General features: G+C 39.1%; 1 protein-coding gene across 1 annotated transcript; it reads right to left on the bottom strand.

Annotated features, from left to right (window-relative positions):
* Positions 1-2,674: 2,674 nt before the first annotated feature.
* On the bottom strand, positions 2,675-15,911 carry LOC107594926 (extensin-2-like). Its single transcript, XM_016285153.1, has 3 exons — positions 14,651-15,911; positions 6,541-8,480; positions 2,675-3,611 (listed from the first exon to the last, which is right to left on the bottom strand). The coding sequence occupies exons 1-3, from the start codon at positions 14,844-14,846 to the stop codon at positions 2,868-2,870; spliced, it is 2,880 nt and encodes a 959-aa protein (XP_016140639.1). The 5' UTR covers positions 14,847-15,911; the 3' UTR covers positions 2,675-2,867.
* Between the last annotated feature and the right edge of the window lie 1,482 nt (positions 15,912-17,393).

Below are 17,393 nucleotides of genomic sequence, written 5' to 3'. Positions count from 1 at the left end.
GAGGTTTGCATAATTTAAATACTAAAATACACAGTGTTTAATGTCTGCACACCCCCCGCCCCTATTCATATACTAATAGCTAATTTCGATTTGTATTTGTACATAATATTTAATATTTGACATATTCTTTTGAACTCAAATCCTGCGTCTGCAGCGATGGATACAGTAGGAATGAAACCAGTTTACCATTTTAGTCCTATAGGTGGCGGTATTGACCAGGCATCTGTTCATCTCTTCAAGAAACATTAGGACCAACTTTTTGATTAAAGAATTTTTACTTAATCCTAGTGTATGAATGCAATTCGCAGACTAGATTGAATGATTTTTAAGACTTTGTCTATACTGTCCAATTCTCAGTTAGTAGTAGTAGTAGTAGTAGAAGTAGTAGTAGTAATTGCAATAATAACAATATCCTAAATAGGCCTACTTCCTACAGTATACATACCATATCAGTAAAGGAGCTCAGAATATAAACTACAACCCTTTCCTATAATTATATTATGTTTATAATAATGTGCATTTTTTTCTAAAATAGTGAGGAAATCAGTTATATGGATGTAAAACTATGCATTTGTAGTAATAATTAATGAAATTAATTATTATATAACAGATTGTGCAAGAAATGAAGACCTTTATCCAAGAAGATGACATTGTTTGTGTTTATTCACTTAATTTAAAAACAGAACAGAAAACAGACAGAGATAATAATGAGGCTGGTTATTCAGACATGATATCAAACTTAAAGAAATTGTATATGTAAGTTGAATCATGTATAACATCTCCCGTAATCCAAATAAAGGATCGCACAAGCACACAGGGGCTGTACAGCATCCTCGAAAGTGATAACATTATTCTCACCAAAGGTGCCAAGTCACTTTACAGCTGATGTCCCTGTCAATCAAAATTCCCCGTATGCAAATACTCAAAAATCTGTTGATGCACCAACATAGAGAATGATTTTCTCATGTGTGGTGATCCAATATTTGAGCGCAGGCAAACATGAGTACACTTGGTATGCATGAACCTTAAGACTTAATCCTTAAATGACTGCTAGTGATCAGCTCAGACAGATTTCAATATGTAATTTCAGAACTACGACAGACAAACTTACGGTATTAAGTAGTGTGAATTACTGTTTATCACACAGTATACAGTGTGTATACTTGTTTACGTATGTTTACGTATATGATAAACCTTACAAGTGCTCCATTAAATGGTTATTTGTGTGAAATGTATATAAAAAAGCAATTATCTCACCTTATTGTACCAACAGAGCACTCAAATCACCCTAAACCCAGAATCCCTTTTACGTGAAATGCTGAAATGCTGTGAAGATTAACTAATATAGAATCCTCTCTTCTCCTGTTTTTGCCCTCTTGGGAAACTGAAATATAATAATAGCAATCTAAGCAAGGTGCATTAATGAACACTGAAATTTAATCATTCCTACATTTTATGTGAAATCACACTGTACAAACCTCCTAATGCTTTATTTTTTCACCTCTCCCGTTGTGCATCAGACCATTGTATTTCCATCATGTATGTCAGCGCTAAACTAATATGGAAACCATATTGTATTTCAGATCACCTGCAGCTTCCATTTATAGTATACTTAATATAGAAAATGTCCTACCATTCTCTCTCATACCATAGAAACCTTGCTGTGTCATTCTGTCTTTACATCTTAACTCACAATCAGCAAAAAGCAATCAGTTCCTTCCCAGTTTGACTCGAGTCGGACCTATTGTCACATTCCAATACTCTAACACATTGTCAAAACATACTGTACAAAAAAGCAAAAGAGTCAATCCCTTTTATGTTTACGTAGATTTAAAAAAAAAAAAATGAGGTTAATATCTAATACTGCTTTGAAAAGTCTTGCACATTATTTTTTATCTTTGGTAATACACAACTAAGTGCTTTGGTACACCTTTCTGAATCCATGTAATGCCTTCTTCATTAGATTACAGACAGTTGCATAGACGAGAACAAGATTTGACTTTACAGGAACAGTTCACTTGAAAAATGAAAATGTAATCTACATTTATTCACCCTCATGTTGTTGCTAAATTATATGACCTTGATAAAATCTTTCTTCCTTCCATAGAACACACAAGAAAATTAAAGTGAATAGGAACAGATGCTATCAGACTCCAACAAGGACAATATAGTCATATATTAGTCAGAATGTGAATGTTCACTTCATTTGGTGTTCCATGAAAGAAAGTCAGTCATACTGATTTGAGTAAACATGTGAGGTGAGTAAAAGATTTCAGAATTTTCTTTCTTTTTTTCAATGTTAAGCTAAACTACCATTCAAAAATTTGGCGTTAGTAAGATTTTTTATGTTTTTGAAAGAAGCTCACTAAGCCTGCATTTATTTGATTAAAAATACTGTAAAAACAGGAATATTTTGAAACATTTTCACATTGTACTCCAGTCTCCAGAATCACATGATCATTCAAAATTAATTCTAATATGGAGATTTACTGCTCATGAAACATTTCGTATTATTAGCAATTTTGAAAACAGTTGCGCTGCTTCCTATTTTTGTGGAAACTGATATATTTTTAGGGTCCTTTGATGAACAGAAAGTTCAAATGAACACCATTTATTTATTAACAATAAAAAAGCCTTTTTGTCACGTTTGAACATTTTAATGCATTCTTGCTGAATACATTTCTCAGTAAAATCTTACTGACCCAAAATTTTTGAACGATATGTATAGATTCCATCACACAGTCAACATACTGTACTGTATTCAATGTACTGCAAAATCCACAATGCTTTACATTCAATACTTAAGGGACACTTTGGTCTACAACGAAATCAGGCTGAAGTATAAATCATCAAGTGCTTCCTAGTTCCTACAGATCTTCAGACATGCCTCCCCTCTTCACCTGCAGACCGCCGGCCCAGCCACGGGGGCAGGTGTTGTAGCTGCGCACTCCAGGAGAGCGCAGACCCGAATCCTCAGACTCCACCGAGGCGTCCGAGTCAGTCAGCGAGCGGGTGTTGTACAAGCGCACCGGAGAGTGGATCATGCGGGTGGGAGAGGGACTGGTAAGGGTGGGTGACTGAGCCCCCAGCATCCGTGGCTGAAATGGACTGACAGGATTGTGTTCATAAGGCACGATCCCGCCGCTCACCGGGGAGATGGGCAGACTGTGGCCACCCAGCGCCCCGGGAGACGGACTGTTTTTCCGCTTGGCGGCATTGATGATGTTTTTGGCCAAAATGCGGTGGTTGGCTTTGGTGTCCTGGCTGACGGCCGGAGACTGGCACCTGGTTTCCCAGGGTGGAGACACAGGAGAGGTGGCGCTCGGCTTGAAGATGGTACCTGGAGATGCTGTGGTTGCAATGGGCTTGTGGATAGGGCTTGGGGAAGGGCATGTTGTGACGGGTTTATGGATGGGTCGGGGTGAGGGGGAGATTGGTGTGGGCTTGTAGATTGGGGTGGATGGTGTAGAGGTCACTAGAGGGCTGCTGGGGGACCAGATGGCGCTGGAAAGCACCTCAGGGCTGGTGAAGCGTCTAGTGAGGTTGGGCGTCCTGGAGGTTGGGGTGGTGGGGCCGGGGCTATTGACTGGTGCCGGGGTCTCCTCCTTAATCTGATAAGACAAAAGATTAGAAGAGGTGAGACATCACTTTAATGTAGTGTCTCCATATCACTAAATACACTCACAAACACACACACTGAATAATAAACGGGCTCAACAATAAGGATTTTTCTGTTTGCCATAGTTCAAATTTTATATATTATATATTTTTTATTATATTTTTATTAATTATATACTTTATCTAATTTCATATAATACAATATATAATAATAAAAATATAATTGTATATTTACATTTTAATTTAAAAGTTCATCATTTAAATGCATAACTTAAGTTAATATTATTTAAAGCATTATGTTATTCAATAGAAATATTTTGAACCAAAGCTAATTAAAGATAATATTTTTAAATGTTTTATCATTTTTAAATATTTTAACATTATCATAAAAATTTTTAACTTATTTATTATTGGATATTTTTGTTTTACATTACTTTTGTTTTTATAACTGTTTTACAGCAGAATTTGAATTTGTCCCATATTTAAAGTTTGCATCATCGATTATTACTGTGAAGCTGCATTGAAACAATCTGTATTATATAAAGCGGTACATTTTTACATTACATTTTTCACGCATCTAAATTAAAATGATCACATTTCGAGATTATTTACAAACATTTGCTAGGTGGACATATAATAGCTAGACATTATGATAGAGGGAATGAACTTGCACTGGGCAGATAATGCTGGACATCAGGTTAGATAGTTTTATTTAGCTGACAAGGTTAAAAAGCTAATGAGCACAATTTGCAACCAAATGTCACAGCAAAACATGGCATAAAATTTGTGAGGCATAAAAATATACATAAATGATCAAATATATATGGCGTTGATCAAACCGTACATGTGGCAGTTCATTCAATTAGACCAAAAACTTGGTCAGCACACCTTCCTTACTGTTGAGCCCTGCATAACAATATTCATTTCTTTTCTGTTATAAATGTAGATAGTGAGGAATGTTAGTGTACAGAAACAGAGATATCATTACACTCAAAGTACAACAGCAGCAGAACAATCCTGGATCCAAAGGTTCAACAGCCATTCAAAAGTCCAAGCTTTCCAAGTTCATGCCAGGTATACTGTGCACCCGTTCCATAAGGTTAGCCTCTAAACCGCCACTGAAACATCTAAAACACCTCCTGCAGCACTGCATGCAACTTCAGATGTGGTTATCGATATCAGGCCTTCTCATGCACCCTGTGATTACATCAAGCTGTTTATTCTTGTCCAATGTCTAGGTAGTTTCCCAGCACACCACGATACCATGGCATCTTCAGATCGCTTGCATGCACGCTGCCAACACCACTAACCTTTACTGAGATATGCATTTGCACTGCTGAGGCTGCTGGGTATGTTTTCACCTCCAGCTAATGTGTTTTTCCAAGTATGAGGGAGGCCAGAGGTCAGGCCTAAAGCTCAAGCACACAGCGGCCAGTTTCGGCTCAGATGTGCATTTTCAGGGGGCAGGCCAGGAATGTGCGGGGCACATACATATTCAGTCAGTGTTAAAAAAAGTTTCTCATTTCATTTTGGGTCAGACCACTACACTCTTAAAAATAAAGGTGCTTCAAAAGGTGCTTCAAAAGGTGCTTCAAAAGGTGCCATAGAAGAACCATTTTTGGTTCCACAAAGAACCATTCAGTCAAAGGTTCTTTAAAGAACCATCTCTTTATTACCTTTTTGTAATCTGAAGAACCTTCTTTCGCCACAAAGAACCTTTTGTCAAACAGAAAGGTTCTTCAGATGTTAAAGGTTCTTTATGGAACCATTTAGACAAAAAGGTTCTTCTATGGCATCGTGAAGCACCTTTATTTTTAAGAGTGTAGGCGGCGGGTGGCTCTGATACGCATATCTTTGTTTTGTTGGTACAAGCGTATAGATAAAAACGACTCTGTGGGAAAGCTGGCCTGGGATTCTCATTGCAGGATAGATATGACCGAAAATTGAAACAACTGATTAGAGGGGATACTGCAAATAAAAGAAGAAATCCACAAAGGAAATTCAGCAGATTAGTCAACAGAAAAAGATAATATAGTATGAAAAGAAGAGACAGAAAAGAAAGTGTTTCATTGTTTTAATGAAACAGAGTACACAAAATCATTTGAAAACAAGAAGCTAGAATGAAAAACATTTTTGAAAACAACCAGCATTAAAATAGGTACTACATACTGCATGTTGTGATAAAATTTAATTAAATTAAATGATGGCTTTGTTTAATCAGAGACCTGCAGTGGAACATACAGTAGTGTATGCACACTACATTAAGTACATACTGTTGCGCAGCATGCAAGCTGTAAACTTGAACTATAAATCAAAGAGAAGTACGGAACAGTACGGGTGCCATAATATGAAGAGGGTCTCATATCGCCCTACTCATATTAAATTGTATTCCGTACATCATAAAAGGCAAGACACCATCTGCTAAACTGCTTATGAGTTTGTACCAACTCCAACCTGAAAACTTGGAGGCAAGCATTGGAAAATGACACACTGCTTTTGTACCTAAAATATATCTGGCATGAGCACAAAACTGAATAAACTGTAGTTCTGAAACACAAAGCTGCACTAAATTACAATGTCTTGATTTAAAAAATATGAAAGGTTAGATTTATGGCCCTCTGGTGGCCAGTTTATGAGTTACAATTAAAGGTCAGTTTAACAGGTAGGACGTGACATTTATTGCCTCCACATGCAATATTAAACAAGAAACAAGAAAAACAAATCTGACCAAGAGTGCTAGATTTCAAGTTTCTTGTAGGGCTATTTTTTGTACCTTACTGCTCTCTTGTTACGTCTAAGTGGACAGTCAGTTCAATATGTGTCCTTTTTACTTTTCTTCCATTATACTTTGGTCTGAAGAGCACATAAAGCAAAGAAGAGGAGAAATGGAAAGGTTTAAAAGAATGAAGAGGGTTTCCACACCTGTGGGCTGATACCAGCTTTTTTGATGGAGAACGTGGGACGTGGTGCTTGGACGCCAGAGCGAGGTGAAGCTACACGTTCTGGAGCTAAAGGCGACACTGGGGAACTGACGCTGCCTGCTGTGATGGGACTGAGAGGCGTCACAGGAGGCGAAAAGCAATGGGCTGACCGATAGGTGGCAGAAGGGCTGTATGGCGATGGCAATGGGCTTGTTGGAAGGGAAGATTGTCTGGAGTAGGAGTGAGCTGTCACGACAGGTTTAGGAGCTGGGGCGGCTCTGGGAAGAGTGCTGTAGGGATCTTTTGTGGGGTTGAAGATGAAGAGGGATGAGTTAAGCTGGTATGGCTGATGTTTGGACAGCTCCATCTCGATTTTAGTGCAGCCGTTCTCCAAGGGTATCTCTGGAGGTGGAGGTGGAGCTGGAGCAGGCACTGGTGCTTTGGCAAGGACAGTCTTTTTCTGAATGGCCTGCTGAGTTTGAAGTGTCTTTGAAATTTGTGCACTTATATTGGAGGAGTTTATTATGGCCTTCACTCGACCGGGCATGTTGGATGGATATACCCATGAAGGAGGCAAGGACATGGTAGGAGAGGGTGATCTCGGGTCCTTGCTGTCATGGACGTACCTTTCCATCCTCGACTGGCGTTTGGCAAACAGTTCAGCTCCTTTTCCTGAAGCATCGGTCAGGGCCTGCTCAGGCTTGTGCTCTATCCTGGCACGCGTTCTGGAGCTTTTCAAACTCAAGGCCCACTCTGGCACCGCAGCTTCCTTGTGAACGTCCTCTTCCTTGGCCAGGAAGTTTGAGGCTTCGGCCCCGAGAGCCAGCAGCTCCTCCTCCTGCCCTGCATCTGGCTGGGGGTTTTTCTTCTTTTCATCTGCACACTGCACCAAGGACAGGAGTTCGGGATTCGGAGCCACTTTTGGTTTCTCCTGAAACGTGAACATCGACTTACGGGTTGCTCGGCGAGCCTGGCCCTCATCGAGGATACCCGTTTTGATGGGAGTTACAGATCTCTTCTCACTCAAGAGGTCAGGGACAAATGTAGGCCTGGGGGCATATGGGCGGATGTAGTAAGAAGAAGGCTGAGGTGAGGGAGCATGGCCTGTGTTAGGTGGAGGAGGGCTGGAGTAGCTGGGGAGAGGAGGAGTCGGATATGAAGGTGGAGGCGGTGGTGGAGAGAAAACAGGTCTTGGGTGCACTGGGTAAGTTGAAGGTTCAAAGTGTGTTGTAGAGTCATGAGCTGGAGGGATGTCCATGACTGGACTTGTAACTTCAGAGCATCCTACTGTTGTTGGGGAGAAAAATGGGCGAGCTGTTCTGTTTATGATGGTGGGCTGTTTAGTCACCGTCTTATCTGCTTTTCCATTGCATTGTGCACTGTATCCATTTGGGATTTCTTTATTGTGTACTCCATTGGCTTCAGCTTCATCTTCACCAGTTCGGTCCATAACAGCAGGGTTACTGTCACTTCTAAGAGTAACCTCATCCTTCACTTGCTCTGTGAGGTCTTCTGAAAGCTCCTCATCCTTCTCATTGACGGGGAGAAAGTGTCTATCTTGGCTGCTTTCTTCTGCTACATCCTCCCGTGTAACCTCACTAGCATCTTCCATGTCACTCCCAGTATGGTGGATTCTGCCGGCCAACCTCGTGAGACCGGTCTTGAGGTTCCTGTGATTCAACTCTTTGTCCTGGTCCTCAGTTGAGCATTTGTCCCATGTCCGTGGACTTTCAAAAAATGAATCAATTACATTCTTAGATGCCTCCACTCCCCCTCCTCCAACGCTTACGAGTGTGAAAGCGTTCACTCTCTGTCTGCGCCGGTTGAAAAGTTGGACGCCTTTAGAGTTGGAATTGGCCTGGAGCTGAGCAGCAATGATCTGACTCTTGGTTCGTGCCTCCTTCAGCTCCTTCTCCGACAAACTGGCACTTCTGCTGAGGTCTGTAATGGTAGAAAAACACAACAATCAAATCAAGAGAAAATTTCAATTATATAACACATTCACAGCTATGCCATTTGCAGTGCTTTTCAGTTCAACCCCGCTTATAAATGTAAAATTTTGCACAACCCACCAAGTATTCACAAGTCTTATGAGGGAAGAGCTATTTTAAATGCACTTAATTGTTTCAGCCTAACAAAGGGTGTTGCATATAATATCACAGGCTTTTTTTATTAGAGAGAGTAATTCGACAGGTTTCGGCAAATATTAACTTGCTTTATATTTTATTTCATGATCTCACCATTGCTGTCACAATCATTTGGTTGCTATTTCATTTTCAGCTATAGTAGCAATGTGCTCAAATGGGAGGATAATTATTTTAAAAGTCAAGAGTATTATATGTCTTTCAAGTAATTCTAGCTTCCATGAGTCACCCTGTTAAAAAGATGAATCAGATTAGTTTGTCGTCTTTTTTGTGGACAGACTTATAAAAGAAATGCTGACACATTAAGTTCAAGGATTTGTGGCCAAAATTATTCTTTTCACAGTTTGCTGTGATTCATGGAGCCTGCAGGCAAATTTTTGTAGACCGTATAATGCTTTCACACATTTATAGTTCTAAGTACCTCCTGTAAATAAATCGTAATGCTGATATTTGCAGTTCTACCCATAGTTTGGCAAAGATGGATGCTAAAACAGTCATCTATTTGTTGAAAATGGCAAAGGTTTATTGACTGGGCTAAAAAGCCCCATTCCGAGCTGCAGAAAGTATTTCCTTCACCATGGGTAGTCCCTCCCTTAGCATTCCTCAACTGCCGAGAAAATTCCCTGCTTGAGACTGCAGCATGCCTTGAGAAATCTCTCTGAGGCACGGGAACCATTGTTCTATATGCTGACATCCCGACAGGTTCATGCCTTTCCATCATCAACTTACAAGACAAGTCTACATTTAAATGCTTGAACTTTGACCTACGGTGTTATACTGTGGCATCAATGTTTCAGTAAATAAAACAAGTGTGCTTGAAGATCCTGCCCACAAACAAATGAATGCATCAGGAAAGGAACAGAACTTTTAAAACACAAACCCTCAACATCTTATACCAGAACATTACATCCTGAGGAACAGACTGTTAACAATTACATCACTGGCTGTACGGCTTGACTCAATATAAGCGTGGTTAACCTGTGCAACATAAACACAATCTGTTTCCCTAATAGACCTTTGAATAATTAACCACTTTAGGTTTCCCCGAGGTAGTTCTTAGCTTTTATCCTCAACCCCAGACTTGGCAGCAAACTTGAAAACAAATTTTTTCTCTATCCAAGCAGGTAGGCCTTTGTCTTGCCAGAGCCACAATGGGAGTTAAAAAGTTAGTAAAAAAGCAAGAGTTCTAAATCTGTCCCATTTGTTTTATGTGCAAGTTTGCCAGACTTAAAGGAGCTTTTATATCACATGGCATAAAATTATACTAGAGCATGAATAATGTGCATCTGCCTTTCATTCCACCAGCAAAAACACCTTTTTATTTAGTCAGGCCATGCAACACAACCTCTAGCACTGGGATAAAACGCTCTCCATTTTCCTTCTTTACAGATATTCATCTTTACGGTGTTTCAAAAGATTTTCTTTTTATAAACCTGGAGCAAAATCCGATAGTTAGTCATAAACATAGATGCAGTTTTCTTTTCTTTTCTTTTTTTATTATAATAATAATAAATAAAATAAATAAAAATGATGAAATTACTTAATGCAGTTTTAATTTTTTCCTTATTATAAATTCCCCTGCCATATCAGAGCCAGACCATAGTTCATTTAATAGCTATGACTTCACTCACTGACTGCTTTCTACTTTTTAAATAAATAACCAAACTATAAAATGTGGTCATGTTAAAAAAAAATGACCTAGGTTGATTAGGTAACTAATTTAAAAAAAAAAAATTCTAGAATGAAACCGTTTTAACACATGAAGCACATTTTAGGTTAGAATACAATGTTTTACACTGTACAATCAAAAATTACTTAAAAACGGTATGTCTGAGATCCACCAAGAGCAATTTGTCACTTTAACTTCAAAACAATGTTGTTCTTTTCATTCAAAAACTTGCTGCCTATTGTCTGTCTATGCCTAAAGACAACGCAAAGTGGCAACCAGTCTGGTTGCTCTTTTAAAACAGCATGCGTTCACTGCAAAATATTGCTCTCTTCTCGCTTTAAAGAAGATTCATCACATTATATCATTTAAACGATCATGTCATCAAACCTCAGAACTTAAACATGACTTCAGCACATGCCTTTCACAGATCTAAGCGTTTTATTACGCAAATACCGTTGTTTAACTTTCCAGAAGCACCGGGTCAAACTAAACTTCTCTTACCTTAATTAACTCTGGATACAGTCTCTTTTGTTGCTGCTTCGCGAGCTTTTCTAATTTAACTTCAAGTGTTTCCTCCACTCCCCCTTTAGCAGCGAGAGCCTGGATCGGATTTCGTGTCGTTGCGAATGATGATCTCTTGCGCGCTCCAAATGCGCATCGAGCATGAGGCGGGCAGGCTGGGGCACTGGACGAGGTTGGCGCTTCCCTTTTGCTTTTTTTAAAAGGATGGCTATGCTGTGTGACGTTCCTGGCAGACTTTGCTTCCTCTGTTGTTGTTTTGTTTGTTTTTTTGGTTTGGTAGCTACACTCCAAATTCAACAGCGAAGACCCGGGATACAGAATAGACCTGGAAAGCGGGGCTAGTTGTCACGCGGGAGGTTGTCACAAGGGCTATAGTCAGAAACTATGAGGTTTTAAGCCAAAAGTCCAATTAGACACGTTTCTCTAGCAGTGGTTTTGCAGCAACTCTCTTAAGTATATTATATTATTATATATCACCCACATGTTGTTCTAAACCCTTACGACCTTAAAACCCATTTCTTTCTTATGTGAAACACTAATGTAGAAGCAGAGTAACAGCCTCAGTCACCATTCACTTTCATTTAATGGGAAAAATATGCAATGAAAGAGAATGGTGACTGAGGCTGTCAGTTCTTGACTTTCTGCCAAACATCTCCATTTGTGTTCTACAGAAGAAAGAAAAGCATGTGGGTTTCAAACTACATGAGGGTTAGCAAATAATGACAACATTTTCATTTTTCGGTGAACTATCCCTTTGAGTAACCACTGTCTTCGTTACCAGAGATCATGGATGTAGGAACGATTCATATTTATGACTGCTACGGCCTTGGATGTACTTAAATAATCACGTACAGAATCTGTTAGTTCGCACATTCTGTTCCACGCCAAATTAAGTGGCCACATTTCATCAGTGTCATGTATAGAATCAATGTGTCAGCTCTTTCAGAGGATTGGATGTCAGGGGAGAGAGCCATCCGGCAAACACACTCACTTGGGTGGATGGACACCTGAGCCTCAAGGGTGGAGTTCATTTTAGACCGCAGAGGTTTGCTTGCTTAGCTTATCCATCATACCTGAATCATAACCCTCACGCTTAACTTATCATTAACAGAAGGGAAACACAGGAACTTCCTCAAACCTAAAAAGTAGTGGTAGGAATTCGGGGAAAGGAGTAATGTTGGTACTGAGCTTCGTATGATATGTGGGCTCTCAGTTCGGACAGATGAGGGAAAGTCCCTCACAGCTTGAGGATTTGGGGACCTGGCAGACATAGGGTTGTATATCAAAGGTCAGATTCCCCTGTCGGATGTTATGATTCACTGGGAGGATGGGATAAAATGACAGTTTTCCTCTGGGAAATGTGTGCGAGTACGTGAGGAGCGATGAGATCAGAAAGGTTTAAGACCATGAATGTGCAATTACACATCACTGTCCACAAAACCTGTACTTGGAGACATTTCTTACTCTGCTACCTTACTCTCAAGTCGAACAACATTCACAGAATAGCATCTACAGATCAGTTCTGATGCTGAGAAATGCCTTGTAATTGACCTGCTATATTATTATGAAATGAACAGCTGTGGCCATAAGTTACTGTACATTTGCAGAAGCTGCAAAATGAAAAATTAGGTGATAGAAAAAAGATAACAGTTTAAGACTCCACATTTGGAGTCAGTTTACAGACAAATTGCATAAGGTCAGGCGGGTTATCACTTTGGGTATATAAGTCCTTTTTTCTTCACTGTGTCTGGATCCAGTACATTATCTTTGTATTGTATGAGTTGGATTCTAAAAGAAAGAAGAAGAAAATGAATAAGAGGGATCATACAAGGGATATAAGGAATTTGGCATATTCTGCAAGAGGTATGTAAACTTATGACCACAACCCTAGCAATTATAAATAAGTTATGAACATGGGAATTAATGCATTTATCATATACAGTGACAATAAGAAATTTACTACAAATTATATTATTAGCAAAACAATTCAAATTGAAAAGTTGAATTCAATGTTAGAATATCTTAGTATTTTTTGACTGTCTAAGCACTCTTTTGCTTTAATGACAGCAGCACTAAAACTGGATGAACTGCACAAAAGTTTGTGTAAAACCTGATGATCATGACCTCCAGCATGATTTGAGAAGATCCCAAATGCAACCGTGTGCTGACTGTTTGTAAAAAAAGAGTTCATGTTCAAACTCTAAAAACTGCACAATTTGATTAAAGACCTACATGTGGAATTAAAATTTAAAAACAGTGCAGAATTAAAATCCTAAAACATTCTGAGAAAAAACTGCTCTCAGATTTTTGGATCACACTGTATCATTTTCCAATTTCATGGTATCAGCATCTGGAGATGCAAGAAAGAGAAGCATAACATTCTGCATCTCATCAAATCATGATGCTGTGGGCCAACGTTAATCCCATACAAGGAGAGAGAGAACGAAAGAAAAAGAGAGAAAATGCTGGCATTTACTTCAGCGTATCTTCCTAGGAACGGTATGAAACCAATATAAAGTGACTGAATTAGCTGTTCCATCTCAGCCTTTCCACATCCTCCCCTCTCGCCATTTTACACACTTCGAAGCTGTAACATCACAGCAACCTCTTGAATTCTGCAAAAACTGTTTCAGACTGCCTGAAATGGGTCTGAATTCTCATCAGCAGGGTTGTAAAACCCCTCAATCACACAGTCACTGGTGTGAACGCCCACCTACTGCACTTGCAGTGGGTGCCTGGTCATCTGCAAACCTTATTATGCATTCTTTCCAGATAACATTACCCACAGCTTGAGCATTATGGTCAGTGGGTATGAAGTGAAGCGCTATTACTGTACGGCTCATCTGTGTCTGTGAGGAAACAAATGTGTCACTGAGGGTTTAGTAAGAACTGATGTTTAAACATTTAGGGGATAGCAGCATACGCCAGTCTATCTTTCTGATGGTTCTGTAGGGCCTGTAAATGCATTCAACTTTTAAAGAATAAATTTGTCTTGACTCACTAATCTATTTAAATTTATTACATGACTCTACTGAATACTTAACTCTGATTGGTTAATAACAGCATTCTGCAGTCTTTGCAGTATTAAGACTCTGTATAATTACACTAATTGTAACCATTATTCCAATTTGCAACCATGCAATTTCCTACATAGTCTTGCTAGTTACATGTCTGTCATTGCACCTTATCATCTCTTTTTTTAAGTATCCCCAAACTTTTTTGTCAGTTGAACCCGTTGGCCTACAATATTTACTTTAAGTCCTACTAAGATTTTAAGCAAATATTTTAATAATTTAACACTTTTGCATGCTTACAGTTCTCTGATGTTGGTTTATGGTCACATGACATCCAGGTAAACTAATAAAATTGCAGGTTTCTTAGTAAGTGTTTTATTTTAATTGCTTTAGTGTTAATTTTATTAGTTTGTTTTAAGTATACTTTATACTTTTAATAACCCTACATTTGAACTGACTCGCTTATCCATTTAAATGATGAACTCTGTGGTATACTTGATTCTGATTGGTTAATCGCAATATTCTGCAGTCAAATTATTAGCTTTTCATCAACTCACAACCTCAGTTTGGAAACCCTGATTTAAATTTTTTTTTTTACTTATATTTGCATTCATTTATTTAGTAAGCAATCATGTCAGGGTGCCGATCGGTTTTTTGTAAATTTTTCCTTACATATTATACACCCAAGGGATAAAGTATACTGTAATATATCATGTTCTTCAGATTCAGGTCTATAAACGAAATATGGAAGAAAATATTTACTTGTTTTCCGCTCCATCTGGCAAGACGTCAAGCCTGGCTTTGCTTTGACCCCGCAGTGGTCATCTTTCTCCAAAATGTTAGTACTGTGCCTCTCCAGGGACGTGTTTGCTCCAGTCTTGTTGAGGGTGGAGGATGTTGTAGTGGTAGGCCCACCCCAGCTGTCCCCTCTTCTAGCAGGCTCATGTTTGCACTCCATCCCAGCCCACTTCACTTTATCCTTGCCTAAGAGACTCTCTTCTTTCGCTGAGCCCCCTTTTAGCCGGCACGCTTGCCTGGGTGTGTGATAAAAGCTTTCTTTTTCTCAGCCGGGGCGTACGTTTGGCTTGTAAGAGGTGGTTTCGGGATCCCCGGATTGTTTTATGCTTCCCGAAACAAGAATCAAAAGCAGGATCAAAGTCTAACTAAAGCTCTACATTTTGCTGGACGGTTTCTTCACGGTAATCCTTCAGAGCAGACGCGCTACCACCCAGAGATGAGCTGAGAAATGTACTTTTGCTTTCAATCCACACAATATTATTCAAACTCTAACAAGACCTCCCTGGAGGTACTTCTCAATGCACCCTGGATCAGCTCCCATGGAAAAGTGCCAAGAAAATTTCACAAGTAGGATATGCTCTTTTGCAAATGTGGCAAAGGCTGGAAGACTATCCTCTGTTATGTTTGCGTCTGTTTTCGATCTTATATCCAGATATTTGTCTTTCTTTTTGAGTCACCAAAACATGTCCCTTGAGTTTATCGCAATTTCCCCGAGACAGACTGTTTCTTTAAAGGCACGCGTAGCCCTTGCTCTCAAAATGTTTCAACAATGTCAAGATGAAGGGCAGTGCTTGGTGCTTTCCTGTCGTTTCATTAGCACATGAAAAACACATTCAGCCGAAAGGTCGTCCAAATGTTCTGACTGCAGCTATTGTAGTAGCTAAACTTTCAAGCAGAGCTTTATTGTGCTCAGTCCATATGTTTGGATTTTAAGCAGATGGATTCTGTAGTTTTCATTCTTTTATCCCTGTATTACTGATCGAATCTCTCTGGGTGGCTTAAGCCAAGTGATATGATCTCTAGCCCACCATCAAGAGCAGACATACAGTATAGTTTATTTGCTGGTTTCAGATCTGGTCCAGAGAGGCTCCTCGGGCAACTATATGGTATATCCAGACATGGCTTAATGTCTTAACCTCTAGTTGTGTAGTTGAAATGAAAGGCCACTGCATGAACTTCCACTGCTGCCAGAGTATGAGTAAGTGATTTTCCTCTCAACTGCTACTTCCTGAAAAATACAAGATGCAGACTCTGTCAACATATACTATGCTAATGCATTCAAAAGAATAAAGAATATTCTACAGAATATAAAATTTTAAATCTGAACTAGATGAGGTGAGAAACCTCATGAAGGATATATTCCTCTTTTTTATTATACTGTATGAAGGAGGGGTATTTCCTCTGGCACTGTGCACTTGATATAATTTGTGAAAATGACACCCCACCCATTGTCAAATCAGTGGGAGGAATGAACTGCATTTCCTACATGTGAAGTTGAAACAATGCATATCTAATTTTCCTCCTGACTAATATCAAGGAGACAGGATAAGGAAAGGAATAGGTGTTGCCCAATTAAGAGTTTTTATTTTATAAAACAGACTGTAAAGGAAGGAAGGTCAATATTTTTCGAAGCTGGAACATTTGAAATCTGTGCAGAAAGACTCACAGATTTAATAATATTTTTTCATTACAATTATACATTTCGCCCTCTAAATATTTTGACTAATTTGTCTGAGGACTTTATTTTATATATATATATATATATATATATATATATAAAATTATTTATTGTAACACTATATGCTGTTTAACACTATTTAATACTTTTAACCGTGTTTAAATCCATTTTTTAACCACAAAACCACTGCCAAAAGTCCATAGATTCCACTTGGACCACCTAAAAACACACAAAACCCTATAAATTACTGACTAAACTGTGCTCAGTATAAAAATCACAACTAAAAGCTTAAACACATTTTTTTTGTGTGAACTATCCCTTTTAAAAACGCCATGATTTTTAAAGATTCAAGGGTGGAGTCGCTATAAATCATAAATATCTGTCAATTTCGTAAATTAAGGAATTTTCTGCATTAGGAAAGGCTTTGACTGTTTCAGTTGCATGTTGAAACAGGACAGTGGACAATTGTACAATTGGCAATTGAACAAATAGCACAGTCTAGTCTCACTAGCACTGAATCACCCTGTTAGCTGAGTGTCGTCTCTCTCACATCCTGTAGGCTACAGAAAGGCCGCGGGTCACATGAGGTAATAAGATCCCATTAGTCTTCATCACCCCCTTTCAAACACTGTTTTAACTAATAACACCTATGACAAATGAGCGGTCTGTTTCACTCTTCCAGTGATTAGCTTGACCCCTGTGCGTTTATGTTTGGGAGTTTACGTCCCGCCCACTCCAACAGTTGACTCAAAGTGGCCACAAAAACGACACCCACTGTGCATGCCCTCCATGCCATCCTCCACAAATAAAGACAATCAACTCTACAAAACAAACACTCTCGCCCACAAAAGCCTCTCACAAGCTCTCTGCCTTTCACTGCTTTGGACGAAACAAAAAGAGCAGTTGCTTTGTTTTGTAATGCTTTTGAATAATGTGACCATTGACGATGCTCGGACAAATACATTTTTTTACACTGGCAGATAAATATACAATATTTAAATATTCCAATATTTCATACTAGCCACACAC

This window comes from Sinocyclocheilus grahami, unplaced genomic scaffold (assembly GCF_001515645.1).
Source record: "Sinocyclocheilus grahami isolate Dianchi unplaced genomic scaffold, SAMN03320097.WGS_v1.1 scaffold193.1, whole genome shotgun sequence".
Classification (NCBI taxonomy): Eukaryota; Metazoa; Chordata; class Actinopteri; order Cypriniformes; family Cyprinidae; genus Sinocyclocheilus; species Sinocyclocheilus grahami.
Note: the sequence above shows the minus strand (reverse complement) of the source record. Positions and strands in the feature narration are given on the sequence as shown.